Genomic DNA, 13,858 nt, shown 5'->3' on the forward strand with positions numbered 1-13,858 from the left:
GTTTTGACGACGGCTTTTAGAGAAAGGGGTAAGATTAATGGACAAGATGATGGAGTGTAACTGAGGTCAGGTAACTGACAAGCGGTCCAGGTCAGACTCTTGGTGGAGGACCCCTTCGGCCCGGGACTCAGTCCTAGAGTGGTAGCATCCCAAGCTCTCCGCGAAAGCCACGCCCCTTTGGAAGGAGGACCGGCCCGTATCCCGCCTGCCGCTCCCGCTCGTGTTTCAGGAAGGTCCTCATATTAGAACGGACCAAACCGGATGAAGGTCGCGTGCCTTCTTCCGCTTGTGTTCGGATTACTTATATCCGGCTTGGAAAAAGAGGCCAGCGGGCGCTGACCTTCTGCGCAGGCGCGGCCTGGGGTCCACGCGCGGCATTATGTCTACCCTGCACGTCTCGCGTGTCCGGGCCTTGTATCGGCGCATTTTGCTGCTGCACCGGGTTCTGCCCCCAGACCTCAAAGCCCTTGGCGATCAGTACGTGAAGGACGAATTTAGGAGACACAAGACCGCTGGTTCTAAAGAGGCCGAGCGATTCCTGCAGGAATGGGAGGCAAGTAACTCTGGTTTTCATCGCCCCAGACCTTTGGGGTCCCTCAGAGGTGTCCCGGTTTGTAGTTAGGAGAGACCGCCTGACCTGGCTGGTCTCCCGGGTCCCACGCAAGCTCGGATGGAGCGGCAGCCTGTTCCGTTTGAACTGAACAGCGCAGAGCCGTTTAAACAATACCTCCCAAAGTTACATCCAAGCCGGTCTCTATCCCACGGGTCCTCGCCTCTGCACATCCCATACACCAGCGCGTCAAATTCAGTTGACTTTTGCCTGGCGCTGGAGGGGTGAGGATGGAGGTTACAAAATTGACCAAGTCACCGTTAAGTTTTTAAAGAGCTTCCCGTTTGGCAGCTTTTTGTCCCCTCCAGTGCCTTGCCCTTAGCAAGCGCCTGTTGGTAATAGTTTTCTCCTTACTAGTTTTCAGAGTTTTAGAGGCTTGTTTCTATAATGACCATTTTAAGAAATCCCAGTGCTCTTTGTTGGGTCTTAATATTCTCATATTATATCATGACTGATAACAGAAATGGGAAAAGCCTGGGGTTTATTACAGGCGGTGGGCAAAAATGCTCGTCAGAGTTAAGTTAGGTGAAAGTTGGTTTCTTCGTAATCATGTACTTCGTTTCACGTAGTCACCTTTTTAAAATTTGCATCATTGTACTAGATCTTAAGCAGACAGAGGCATTAGCTCCTTTGATTTCCCTTCCTTTTTCTGATTGAAGTCAGAAGATATTCAGAGTATATGTTTTAAAATAACTATTTTTTTTTTTTTTTGCCATGCTGGGTCTTCGTTGCTGCGCGGGGGTTTGTGTAGTTGTGGCCAGCGAGAGCTACTCTCTAGTTGCAGTGCGTGGGCTTGATTGCCGTGGCTTCTCTTGTCGCGGAGCTCGGGCACTAGGCACGCGGGCTTGGTAGTTGCCCGCAGGTGGGCTCAGTAGTTCCGGCTCCTGGGCTCTAGAGCACAGGCTCAGTAGTTGTGGCCCACGGGCTTAGATGCTCCCTGGCATGTGGGGTCTTACCCAATCAGAGATTGAACCGTGTCTCCTGTATTAGCTGGCGGATTCTTTACCACTGAGCCCCCAGGGAAGCCCCCAGAGTATTTAGAGTATTTCGTGGGGTTGGGAGCCATGCAGGATTACCCCCAGATATGATTTGCAAATAGCAGGAAAGGAATGGAATTGACTATTAAAGGGACAGGTATTTGAAAGCACGTAGTAGTATTGGTTGAAGAACCGAGTTAAGCAATTTCTTACCCTAAAAAGTTGATGACTACAGAAACTACTGAAGGCTGTTTTAAAAAAAATGCCAAAAGGTTGAACACAGAACTTTTTAACTGAGTCGCAGAATTTTTTATTGTACAAGCCTCATTGATGCTTTCAAGAGAGACATTTAGAACAAGGGTGAAATGTAGAATTTGCCTAAAAAGTATATTTATTAGTTGCAATAAGGTCGCCTAGAGCCAGGGAAGTTGAATCTTTTTAAATGCAGACTGCTTTATTTTAGTATGGTAACTTGAAGTCAGAAGAACTGGATTCAAATTAAAGTACTGGCATTTAGTAAATGTTATATTGCTTTTCCTAGTTTTATTATCTCATCTGCAGAATAATAACAGTATTTACAATATGCGCCTCTAAATTAGGGCCTCCCAAGTGGCTCAGTGGTTAAAAAAAAAAAAAAAAAACCCACCTGCTAGTGCAGGCAATGCATGATAGATGAACTTGATACCTGGGTGGGGAAGATCCCCTAGAGGAGGAAATGGCAACCCACTCCAGTATTCTTGCCTGGAGAACGCCGTGGACAGAGGAGCCTGGTGGGCTGTACATTGCGTTGTAAAGACTGAGACCCGACTGAGCACACACTCACACAGCTCTAAATTAGTGTATGTAAATATAAGTGACATCTTTTAAGCCAGATCAGTTTGTGGCAGGACCAGGAGTTTAGCTCTGTATTGGAAAGAAATAAGGGCATTTTGGGAGGTCCTAAAACAGAAACTTTTTAGGGAAAGAATAGGAACCCAGAATACCATAGGCTGAAAGTGAAAGTTGCTCAGAAGTGTCCCACTCTTTGCCATCCTATGAACTATACAGTCTGTGGAATTCTCCAGGCCAGTGCACCGGAGTTGATAGCCTTTCCCCTGTCCAGCAGATCTTCCCAACCCAGCGATCGAACCAGGGTCCCCTGCATTGCAGGTGGATGTTTTTTTGTTTTGTTTATTTTTTTAACCAACTGAGCTATCAGGGAAGCCCAATAATAGGGTAGAGACATTAATAAGAATAGACATTTAATATTCCAGTGCTGTATGGCGTTTGGTCTCTGAGATTCTTTCATACACTTCTAAAATTACTTATGAACTTGAATTTGTTTTACTTGAAAGAGCAAAGTTGTGTGTGCGTACTACTGGAAAAGAGAAAGGGGAAGGATCAGGAATGCTACTGCTAACTGCTAAGTCACTTCAGTCGTGTCCGACTCTGTGCGACCCCATAGACGGCAGCCCACCAGGCTCCCCTGTCCCTGGGATTCTCCAGGCAAGAACACTGGAGTGTCAGGAATGCTAGGGGGTTCAGTATTGGGAGGAGAGTTCTCTATTCCCTTCTCTGATCCCCAAAAACTGTTATAAATATTAGAGCGAGTTCAACTGGGCAAATTTCTATTCACGGACCATTTGAGGGATGGTAAGAGGAAAGTATTTCATTTTATCTTAAGGATAAAAATGTAAATGCATATTTGCAAAGTAGTGAATTTATGTTTTCTTTACCATAAAAGAAAAAATGTTAAGTTCAGGAAAATATGTTGGGATTCTATACAGAATGATAACTGGTTAGTAAAATACCCATTGTAATCTTACTCCCAAGTCTTTTAAGAGACAACTCTATAGAGTGGAATTGGGGTTGGGTGGATCAGGCAGGGTTCTTACTTATTATAGAACTTTAAAAATTCTAACTAAGCTCAGTTTTGCAGAATAGCTGATTTAGGTAATACTACCCATTTTTCTTTCTGTGCTGACCCAGTTGCAGAGAGAACAACTTTTTACCTCTTATTTTCTTGGAAATCAGAATAAGCACTGAAAATTAAATAGCAATTATGACACGTTTGTGTTAGAATGTGAGACATTTCTCAGGAACAACTTTGAAAAGTGCATTTAATTTTTCATTTTTTGGGCCCCACTTATTGCTTTCTTGCCTGGCTTCAGTTGTTTTCCTTAAGTAGCTGCTTTGTTCTGTGTCTCTGGGCAAGGCTGATAGTGAAAGTTTCTGGAAAAAGCAAAAATTCTTCAACATTCTTTAGTTATTGATCACTTACTGAGAGGCAGAGTGCTAGCATTGTGGGACACAAAAATGAATAATGTATGTATTTCACTTTTATGGTGTCCAAGTTTCAAGTTAATAGACATTTATAGTATGGAAGGGTGTTTGTTAAAATGCTGTGGGACCAAAGAAGGAATGGAAATCGAGGCCACATGTAATGTATGAGAGGACACTTGGGCAAGTCAGAGTTGCCTTGTCAAGAAAAAGACCCTGGGAAAGTGGAAATAAAACATATGCAGAGATATTGAGGTAAGAAACAGTAAAAGTTTTTCCAGGATCTGCAGTGATCAGAATTTAGTGTATTATATGGGAGATTAGAAAGTGATTAAAGCTAAAGAGGTGACAAGAAACAGGATATTTTTCTAAGGATTTTAGGTCTTTATTTTGAGTCATTGAAAGATTTTAAGCAGTGGTGATGAAAATGATTCAAATTATATTCTAGAAAGATCATTTCAACAGGAGTAGAAAGGAATGATTGAAGAATTAAGCCAGATTGAAGGCAGGGAGAGCTTTTAGGAGAGATGTAGTAATCCCAAATATGAGTAGGAAAAAAGTTCACTTGAGTTTTTCTGTAAGATTTAAAAAAAAAAAGAAGGTTTTACAGAACTTTATATATATATAAACCCTAATATATATAATATGTATTAATGTAACTATATATTTATATATAAACTACTCATTTATATATTTTATATAGATACTGTTATAATATATAAATATATAACACATTTATAAGCATTTAATTTATATTAATAAATTAGTATAAATACAATATAAATATTAATATAACACATTAATTTAAGTATATAATTTATATGATATATAAATATTTAATTTATCTTAAATTATTATAAACATTAATATATATTTATGCCTATGATATATTTATATAAAATATATGTTATATATATATATATATAAGATATATATATTATGTAACTAACAACCCTAATATATTTGTGTAATTGAACCAAGACAGAGCTGTTGAGGATGGACAGTATGGATTTTTGTGTTACTCTTTTTACAGTAGACTAGAACTTGAGTTGGTGACCAGTACAAGATTAGTTAGAGGGGAGGAAGTAGAATGGATAACTCTTAAGTTTTGGAATATGATACCGATAGCCAGAATAGGGGTGTGTGTGTGTATACAGAAGGAGCAGTGGCAGATGAGTTCATTATCGTTCATCTTTGTGTTAAAAATTCTGGACAGTCAAGTGACAGTGTTCTGAAATATTCCTCTGATACTCAGGTGACAGATTGTGAGTGGAGAGAGCGAGTTAGCGTTTATTATGTGTAGCCGGTCGGTAGGCCAGCGATGTGAATGAAGGTGCCCGGACTGGAAGGTGGTCAGAGACAGGCCAGTAACCTGAAGAGAGTGCTGGGTGCGCGCCTTTCCTTTCCCTGTATTCTGCTGTCCTAGCTACTTCTGCAAAGCAACGTTCTCTTCCCTTTCCTGGTTGTGTTTAAGTCTGCAGGTTTGTGTGATAGTCCTTATTATAATATTTGCTTTTCTCATTTTGTTGTACTCATTTTTGAGACAAGAAAATGCTTCACATTCATGTAGTTGTTTATTTGTAACTCACGTGAGATATTTTTCTTATTTATAACTTTGATTATCAGATTTAATAGTGTATGATGAAGTTGCATGTCATCTGTTTAGAGTTTCCTTCAGTTCAGTTCAGTTCAGTCGCTCAGTCGTGTCCGACTCTTTGCGACCCCATGAATCGCAGCACGCCAGGCCTCCCTGTCCCTCACCAACTCCCGGAGTTCACTCGGACTCGTGTCCGTCGAGTCAGGGATGCCATCCAGTCATCTCATCCTCAGTCGTCCCCTTCTCCTCCTGCCCCCAATCCCTCCCAGCATCCGAGTCTTTCCCAATGAGTAAGTTTCCTTAACTTCATATAATTAGGGTTAGATGGGTATTTTGCAGTTTCTATGATTGTACACCTCACTTACCTAATTTGAAGACCTCGTTTTTTTTTTTTTTTTTTCTTTTGAACATCCTGCTTTGTACTTTGCATTTTAGTCTGTGGGAGAAAGGGAATGAGTTACCTCTGTTGATGGATTGTACCTGTGGGGCATCATCTACCGAGTATGAGGGAGTCACCTGAGAGCCTCTTAGCTGCACTGTTTGCCGTGCTTGTTACTCTGTTTTTGTGATGGTTTACTGGATGATGGTGGTTGGTTGAATGGTGATGTGTTACACATGTGTTTTCCACACTAAGCTTTACCATTTAAAAAGTTTTAGCTGGGCTGTGGTCCTTAACTAATGGTTGAAAAAGGGTTAAAGGAGAGGACTTGAAACAGTATATCCTTGAAATATAAAATGTTTCTGTTTTAAATTTCTGAACCATTTGGAAGTTTTTAAGATATTGTTTGTTTAGAGAAATATTTTTGATTGGTGTCATGAGATGTGTTATAACAGTACTTATGAAGTAGCTAAAGATGTTTTTAAAAATAATAGTTTGATCAACATTGCATATATTATCGACTTTATACTATGTTAGTGGAGCATAGAGGTATGTCTTTTATTTAAATGATTTTAACTGTATTTGAATTTATAGATTTAAAATAATGATAATAGCATGATAATGTTAATATGCTAGTGGTTATGGTTCTAAAACAAGACTGTATGTGTTTGTAGAGGTGTGTGTATCTGTATACCACACAGAGTTAAGAATTTGAAAGTTTTGCGTAGAATTTAAAGATTTTGTATGCATAGTATTAATCTTACTGGTTTAATTATTTTATGACATAATTATGTTTTACAATTGCTTAATAAGAGCAAATGTCTGAAATTTTACATAGGGACAGTATTAAAATTGATTGAAAGGACTTCAGTAAACTTTTTTTTCAGTTAATGCGCTTAAGCTTTTTTGAAAAACCAAAGTATGTATGCGTGTGGTTAAAAAAACTAAGTTGTGTAGAAGGGCTTATAATAAGCACCTATATTCTTTTTTATTCCTTAATTTATTTCTTCTGGGGACAGTTTTTATTTTACTTTGGTGTCTTTTTTTCAGTTTTCCAATATCTTGTGAATTTTGGTTATCTATCCAAATTTATAAGTAAAGCAATAATAAACTAAGAACTCTGCGTATAGTGAGGTGTGGTGATTAGAAAGTTAACATTTATTTATTCTTGGAGAATTATTTTTTGAATTACAGAGTTTCAGTTAATCTCCCTTGCGTTTTCTTCTGACTCCTCCTCCTCTTTACCTCCCTGGTGTTTGCGTTCAGTTGATTCTAGCAGTTTGGCTGTATCCTCAGATTTTTTTCTGTTTTAAAGCTGTGACTGCTTTTATTGAGGCTATTTTATTAATTACACTCCTCCACCTGGTTTCCATCTTGAGAAATTTATTGAACTCTGGCTTCTCATGGCTCCTTTCTTAATTATTATGGATTGCTCCTTTAAAAGTGTCTTTATTATCAGATCAGTGGAATTTTGGAAGGGTGAAGAAGAAATAAGCTGCTGTGATTTCTCTAGTCTGCCGTGTCGAACTGGGCCTCCTTAGATTTTTCATTTTAAAGATGAAGAAACTAAGGCTTGTAGAAGTGAAATGACTTGTGTGGTATAACACAACTAGTTGCAATGAAAACCTTGTGCTCTTACCTCATGATCATCAGTTATTTTTGAAATGTTTCCAAAAAAACTATTCAACTTTTGCTTAATATAGAATGATTACATATTTTTTTCTTTGAATTTTTCTTACTACAATTTATTTGTATATTTGGTTTGTTTTCCATTTTGGGTATTTTTTTTAAGGGACAGGGAAGTTTTTTAAAATTAGATTACTATCAAATACACCTCTAGCTTAATAGGGAAATGTTTAGGTGTTGTTTAGGTAATAATTTAATGTTTATTAACCCAAGTTGCTAATTGGGACACATTTCTCTCTCAAAGATTGTTTTCGTTAACGAAATGAGAATGGAAGTTACTGCAGTGTTAGACAAATGTCTTCTGTGGGATTTTTGGGAATTTTCTTTGGACCTCAGTTGTCTTAGTAGGGGAAGTAATATTTTACCCTTGAGATTAAGGATGGACTGGGTTCTCTTTTACCTAAGATATGATTATATTAAGAGATGAGTTAAAACTATATCAAATGGCTTAACCTGCTTAACACTTTTCATTGGCACCACTGATTTTTCTCTTTAATCTTTTAGTTTCAGGGCTTTGTATTACTATAGGGATCGAATGGATAATAAAACTGAAATATATTTTATTTGTCTTTGTAATAGTTACCATTAACATAAAATTAATAATTCCTGAATTAAAAAAATAATAAGGCAAATGAAATATATTTGGGGTTAGTGTGATAGATGATTGATAGCATTGGTAGAAGAGCTTGGATTAGGAAAACACTGGTAGCGTTAATAAAGGAACGGGCAAAAGGCACTCTAATAAGAGGTTGTTCTGATTTATATACAAATTTAACTGCTGTGCTTAATGTATATGGTAATAGTGAAAGCTTTAAAGCAGTGTGGATGGCCAATGATGGGAGAAGAATGAAATTATAACATAGCTATATGATGGGTGGATTAGTATGGAGCTCTTAGTAGTGGTGCTTCAGAAGAATTAATGCTGTAGAAAACTGCTCATGATGCAATTAAACATAAAAACAGTGTTTATCTTTGGGTGATAGGATTAAGGATAATTATAATTTTCTTCCTTGTATCTCAAAATTCCAGATCATGTGCTACTTTAGTAATTATAGGAAAGCCAATAAATGTGATTTTTAAAAAAATGCAGTTGAATATGCTCATTGTTTCTGTTTCTGATTATATCACAAAGCACAGGAAATCTCATTCAGTGAGTCAATCAGCACATTATAAATATATTTTGTAATTTTACCCTTAAATTATTTAGGGTAAACTTAGACTTCTTCATGTTTAATGAATCTCAGTGATATATTTTATTATTTCTTGCTAAGCTTTGTAAAATTAAACAATCAAATGTGTAGACTTTTAGTATTATAAATAACCACTGAAATAAGACAAGAGAAGAAATAAAAGGCATCCAGATTGAAAAGAAAAAAAATGAAACTGCCTTTATTTACAGGTGATAAGATTATGTAGACAATTTGATGTAATCTACAAAGAATCTTCTGGAATTTAGTAAGTCAGTTTAGCAATGTTGTATGATAACATGGCTAATATGTAAGAATTAACTGTACTTTTTTATACTAGCAGTGAAAACTTGGAAAATAAAATTTTAAAATACCATTTACCATAAAAAACTATGAAATACGAAGGGAAACTTCAGATAAAGGATGTACAAACCTGTACACTGAAAACTATAAACAGTTGCTGGAAAAGAATAAATATGTGTGGATTAAAAACTAAACTTTAGTTATCACTCTTTTTTCCCTAACCAGTAGAAGATGTATTAAGAACTTAGAAGCTTTAGAGCTGTAAATTGAGATTAGAAAAGAGTCAGCAGGGCTATCTACCTGGTATAGTTTTAAGGCTTTTTAAGCAACAGGAAGAATCTTCTCATGTTAATTTCTTAGCGATCACGTTTAAATAGTGATAATTCTCCAATAACTTAATTTGATCAAAATTGTTACTTAGAAATCCATTTTAATTTTTCACCTTTTCTTTTTCTAACTATTGTAGAAAGTTGCATGAAGGCTGACAGTGTATTATAACTGGCAGAGAAGATTAGTTAACTGTTAGTTTGTCTTCTGGCAGGTCAGACAGAGGATGGAAGGTGGCTTGGAAGACAGTAGGCTTAGGATGGTGATTCTGGACAGATTTGTGCCACCTGGGCTTGTCAGCATAAGCCGTGGTAATTGATCTTGTAGATTTGGAATTGGACTTTTATCAGTATTCCCAGAGATGATAACATATTCACACTAACTTCAGTTCAGTTGCTCAGTCGTGTCTGATCACCAACTCCCAGAGTTTACTCAAACTCATGTCAGTCGAGTAGGTGAAGCCATCCAACCATCTCATCCTCTGTTGTCCCCTTCTCCTCTTGCCCTCAATCTTTCCCAGCACCAGGGTCTTTTCCAGTGAATCAGTTTTTCGCATTAGGTGGCCAAAGTATTGGAGTTTCAGCTTCAGCATCAGTCCTTCCAGTGAATATTCAGGACTGATCTTCTATAGGATGGACTGGTTGAATCTCCTTGCAGTCCAAGGGACTCTCAAGAATCTCCTCCAACATCACAGTTCAAAAGCACCAATTCTTCGGCGCTCAGCTTTCTTTATAGTCCAACTTTCACATCCATACATGACTATTGGAAAAACCATAGCTTTGACTAGACAGACGTTTGTTGACAAAGTAATGTCTCTGCTTTTTAATATGCTGTCTAGATTGGTCATAACTTGTCTTCCACAGAGCAAGTGTTTCTTAATTTCATGGCTTCAGTCACCATCTGCACTGATTTTGGAGCCCCCCAAAATAGTCTGTCACTGTTTCCATTGTTTCCCCATCTATTTGCCGTGAAGTAATGGGACCAGATGTCATGATCTTAGTTTTCTGAATGTTGAGTTTTAAGCCAACTTTTTCACTCTCCTCTTTCATCAAGAGGCTCTTTAGTTCTTCTTTGCTTTCTGCCATAAAGGTGATGTCATTTGCATATCTGAGGTTATTGATATTTCTCCTGGCAGTCTTGATTCCAGCTTGTGCTTCATTCAGCCCAGTGTTTCTCATGATGTACTCTGCCTATAAGTCAAATAAGCAGGATGACAATATATAGCCTTGACGTACTCCTTTCCCTATTTGGAACCAGTCTGTTGTTCCATGTCCAGTTCTAACTGTTGCTTCCTGACCTGCATATAGATTTCTCAGGAGGCTGGTCAGATGGTCTGGTATTCATATCTCTTTAAGAATTTTCCATAGTTTGTTATGATCCACACAGCCAAAGGCTTTGGCATAGTCAATAAAGCAGAAGTAGATGTTTTTCTGAAACTCTCTTGCTTTCTCTATGATCCAAAGGATGTTGGCAGTTTGATCTCTGGTTCCTCTGCCTTTTCTAAATCCAGCTTAAACATCTGGAAGTTCACGGTTCATGTACTATTGAAGCCTGGCTTGGAGAAGACCATTACTTTGCTAGCGTGTGAGTTGAGCGCAACTGTGCGGTAGTTTGAGCATTCTTTGGCATTGCCTTTCTTTGGGATTGAAATGAAAACTGACCTTTTCCAGTCTTGTGGCCACTGCTGAGTTTTCCAAAATTGCTGGCATATTGAGTGCAGCACTTTCATAGCATCATGTAGGATTTGAAATAGCTCCACTGGAATTCCATCACCTCCACTAGCTTTGTTTGTAGTGATGCTTCCTAAGGCCCACTTGACTTCACATTCCAGGATGTCTGGTTCTAGGTGAGTGATCACACCATTGTGTTTATCTGGGTCATGAAGATCTTTTTTGTACAGTTCTTCTGTGTATTCTTGCCACCTCTTCTTAATATCTTCTGCTTCTGTTAGGTCCATACCATTTCTGTCCTTTATCACACTAACTAAATTTATATAATACTGAACTGTATGGTAGAATACTGATTTCTCTGGGTAGGGGAAGGGGCTGGTGAAGCCCAGGAGTCAGAATATTTATATTTAGATCCAGGGACAATTCTTTCAGAGGTGCCTCAGAATTTAGAATTTTTAGATTTAGAAAGGTAAGGAGTGTGATTGGATTGTAAGAAACACTCCAGTGGGATCTGGAGTGGCACCCTATAATCAAGTACATTCATATTTCTGCTTAAGCTTTCGACTTTTCATATTAAGTGGAGTAAATAAAATCTGCATGGCCATTTAGGTCAGGATTTGCCACTAGATGAGTTCTAAAAGGAGCTTTTGTTTTTTGAAACTTCTTTGACTTCAGAATTGTGAGTCAGGGATAGTGGACCTCTCTTCAGCTTTCTGGGAAACTGAATTAGTGTTTAGAGGGTTGCCTAGTAAACATGGAATTAAAATAATGGGAAGCAAGTCTGCATGAGAAATTGCTCACCAGGCGTCACTGTGCTTGTAGTAGAAAACATCCGTTTAGTTTACAGTGGAAAACATCGTGGGACCTCCTGCGGGACTACCCTTTTCTCCTGGACAGTGCAGAACACATATTTAGGAAGTTTGCCCCCTCTTGTTACTTTATTTTAAGCACCTTTTTCTTCTATCAAAGCATTATTATTAGTAGTAGTATGTGTTAATAGATTAAGCTACCTGATGTGTCTTCTGGGCCTGAGAGAATTCAGGTGTTTCCATTGCATGTTGATTTAATTAGCTCAGTTCCCAAGGGAGGATCATATTTATCTTATTTACAAGTCTTTGGTCTTGAATCAGTAGAACTTGAAGCATTTCTAAAATAAATTGAATTTTGGCTTTCAAGCACTAAAATATTTTTGCTTTATCTGAATAGATTTTAAACATGTTCACAGTCTTTTTTTTTTCTTCAAAAAAAAAAAAAAACCATTATAACCATACAAAAAAGTGACTATTGTTTGTTGTGTGGTTAAGTTGCAAAGGATTCTGGGCTTTGCTTTAGTGACACTTTGGTGAAGACTTAGCTGTCCACAGGTTGTTTAAAAGTATCCCACTGGATGAAAAAATCACACACTTCTCATAGGAACTTCTCCCTTTTCAAACTAAGATTGGCAGCTTATCACACGGCACATGCATACCTGTATATATGTGTTTATATATGTATATATAAACAACTACAGCGACATCAGCACACAGCATCAGTGGGTGCAGCTTCACAGCACATGCCCAGAGCTCTGACACCTCCCAAAGGCGCCTTGTTCACTGCCTGACACGTCCCAACGTGGCTGTCTGAGTTACTTATTCTGTAAGGTACAGATATGTGCAGTTGATAATGCAGGATTTCTAGCCAGTAACCGTATTTAACACCATTCAAAAACACCATGAGGCTTCCCAGGTGGCGCTAGTGTAAAGAACTCACCTGCCAGCGCAGGAGACAGAAGAGGCACGATTCATTCCCTGCGTGGGGCAGATCCCCTGGAGGAGGGCATGGCAACCCACTCCGGTATTCTTGCCTTGCCTGGAGAACCCCATGGACAGAGGAGCCTGGCGGGCTACAGTCCGTAGGGTTGCAAAGAGTTGAACAAAAGCGAGGTAACATAGCACACGTGCAAAAATATCGCAAACATTTAAATGCCTGTACAAAGCTAGTATAAGCAAGATGCACAGAGTGAGCAAAACTTCTTATTTTAAAATGTTTGGAAATAGGTACAATTTTGATATAGTTTCAGGCTGTTCATAACACCCTTGGCTACTTCATGTAAACGGCTTAAAATTTCCAGGGCACTTGTAGAAACTGCAGTAGGATCATAATCTAGTTCACCTCATAATCTAACCACCTCAGAGAGGTTTGTTATGGGGTGTTCCCTGCTCTGGGATTCTGGTGGCGTTAGATGCTCAGTTTTATTTCCCTGGCCTTTTCCCAGCCCTCTCCTCCTCTTGTCCTCCGGTCATCCTCTTCATCTTCCTTTTTTTCAGGCAGCAGCTGTCTCTTTTGCACCATCAAATTTTCCTCAGTTGGTTAAATCTTTCTCCTTTTTCCTGTTTCTCCTCCGGCCTCACTGCCTTATTATTGGAAGGCTGCTTTTTTGCTGTCCAGTTATTCCGTGTCTGTCTGGTCTTCAGTGGAGGTACGGGACTCGTGGGCGTGGCCTCAGGGTGGAGCATGGAACAGGGAATACACCCAATACTTGGCCACTTGGGAGCGTTAGGAGTCCTTCCTGCTTCCTTCAGTTGTTCCAAAATGCTCCGTGTCTAGGTCATCAGATTTGGATTTCCTTTTCCCAGAGGTTGTCTTCTATATCTCAGAGCACTTCTTCAGTTCAGTTCAGTCGCTCAGTCGTGTCCGACTCTTTGTGACCCCATGAATCGCAGCACGCCAGGCCTCCCTGTCCATCACCAGCTCCCGGAGTTCACCCAAACTCATGTCTATTGAGTCAGTGATGCAATCCGGCCATCTCATCCTCTGTCGTCCCCTTCTCCTCCTGCCCCCAATCCCTCTCAGCATCAGAGTCTTTTCCAATGAGTCAACTCTT

At 38.9% G+C, this 13,858-nt stretch overlaps 1 protein-coding gene across 2 annotated transcripts in view; it reads left to right on the forward strand.

The window, feature by feature from the left end:
- Window positions 1-310: 310 nt before the first annotated feature.
- Window positions 311-13,858, forward strand: part of SDHAF3 (succinate dehydrogenase complex assembly factor 3) — an 88,082-nt gene continuing 74,534 nt past the window's right edge. Inside the window, exon 1 of one of the 2 annotated variants that reach the window (XM_040260490.1) lies at window positions 311-556. In XM_040260490.1, the coding sequence (XP_040116424.1) occupies window positions 380-556 (177 nt within the window). In that variant the 5' untranslated portion in view covers window positions 311-379. The remainder of the gene's footprint in view (window positions 557-13,858) is intronic. The other variant, XM_040260489.1, reaches the window with a different exon arrangement.

Source organism: Oryx dammah, unplaced genomic scaffold (genome assembly GCF_014754425.2).
Source record: "Oryx dammah isolate SB20612 unplaced genomic scaffold, SCBI_Odam_1.1 HiC_scaffold_18, whole genome shotgun sequence".
In the NCBI taxonomy this organism is placed as follows: domain Eukaryota; kingdom Metazoa; phylum Chordata; class Mammalia; order Artiodactyla; family Bovidae; genus Oryx; species Oryx dammah.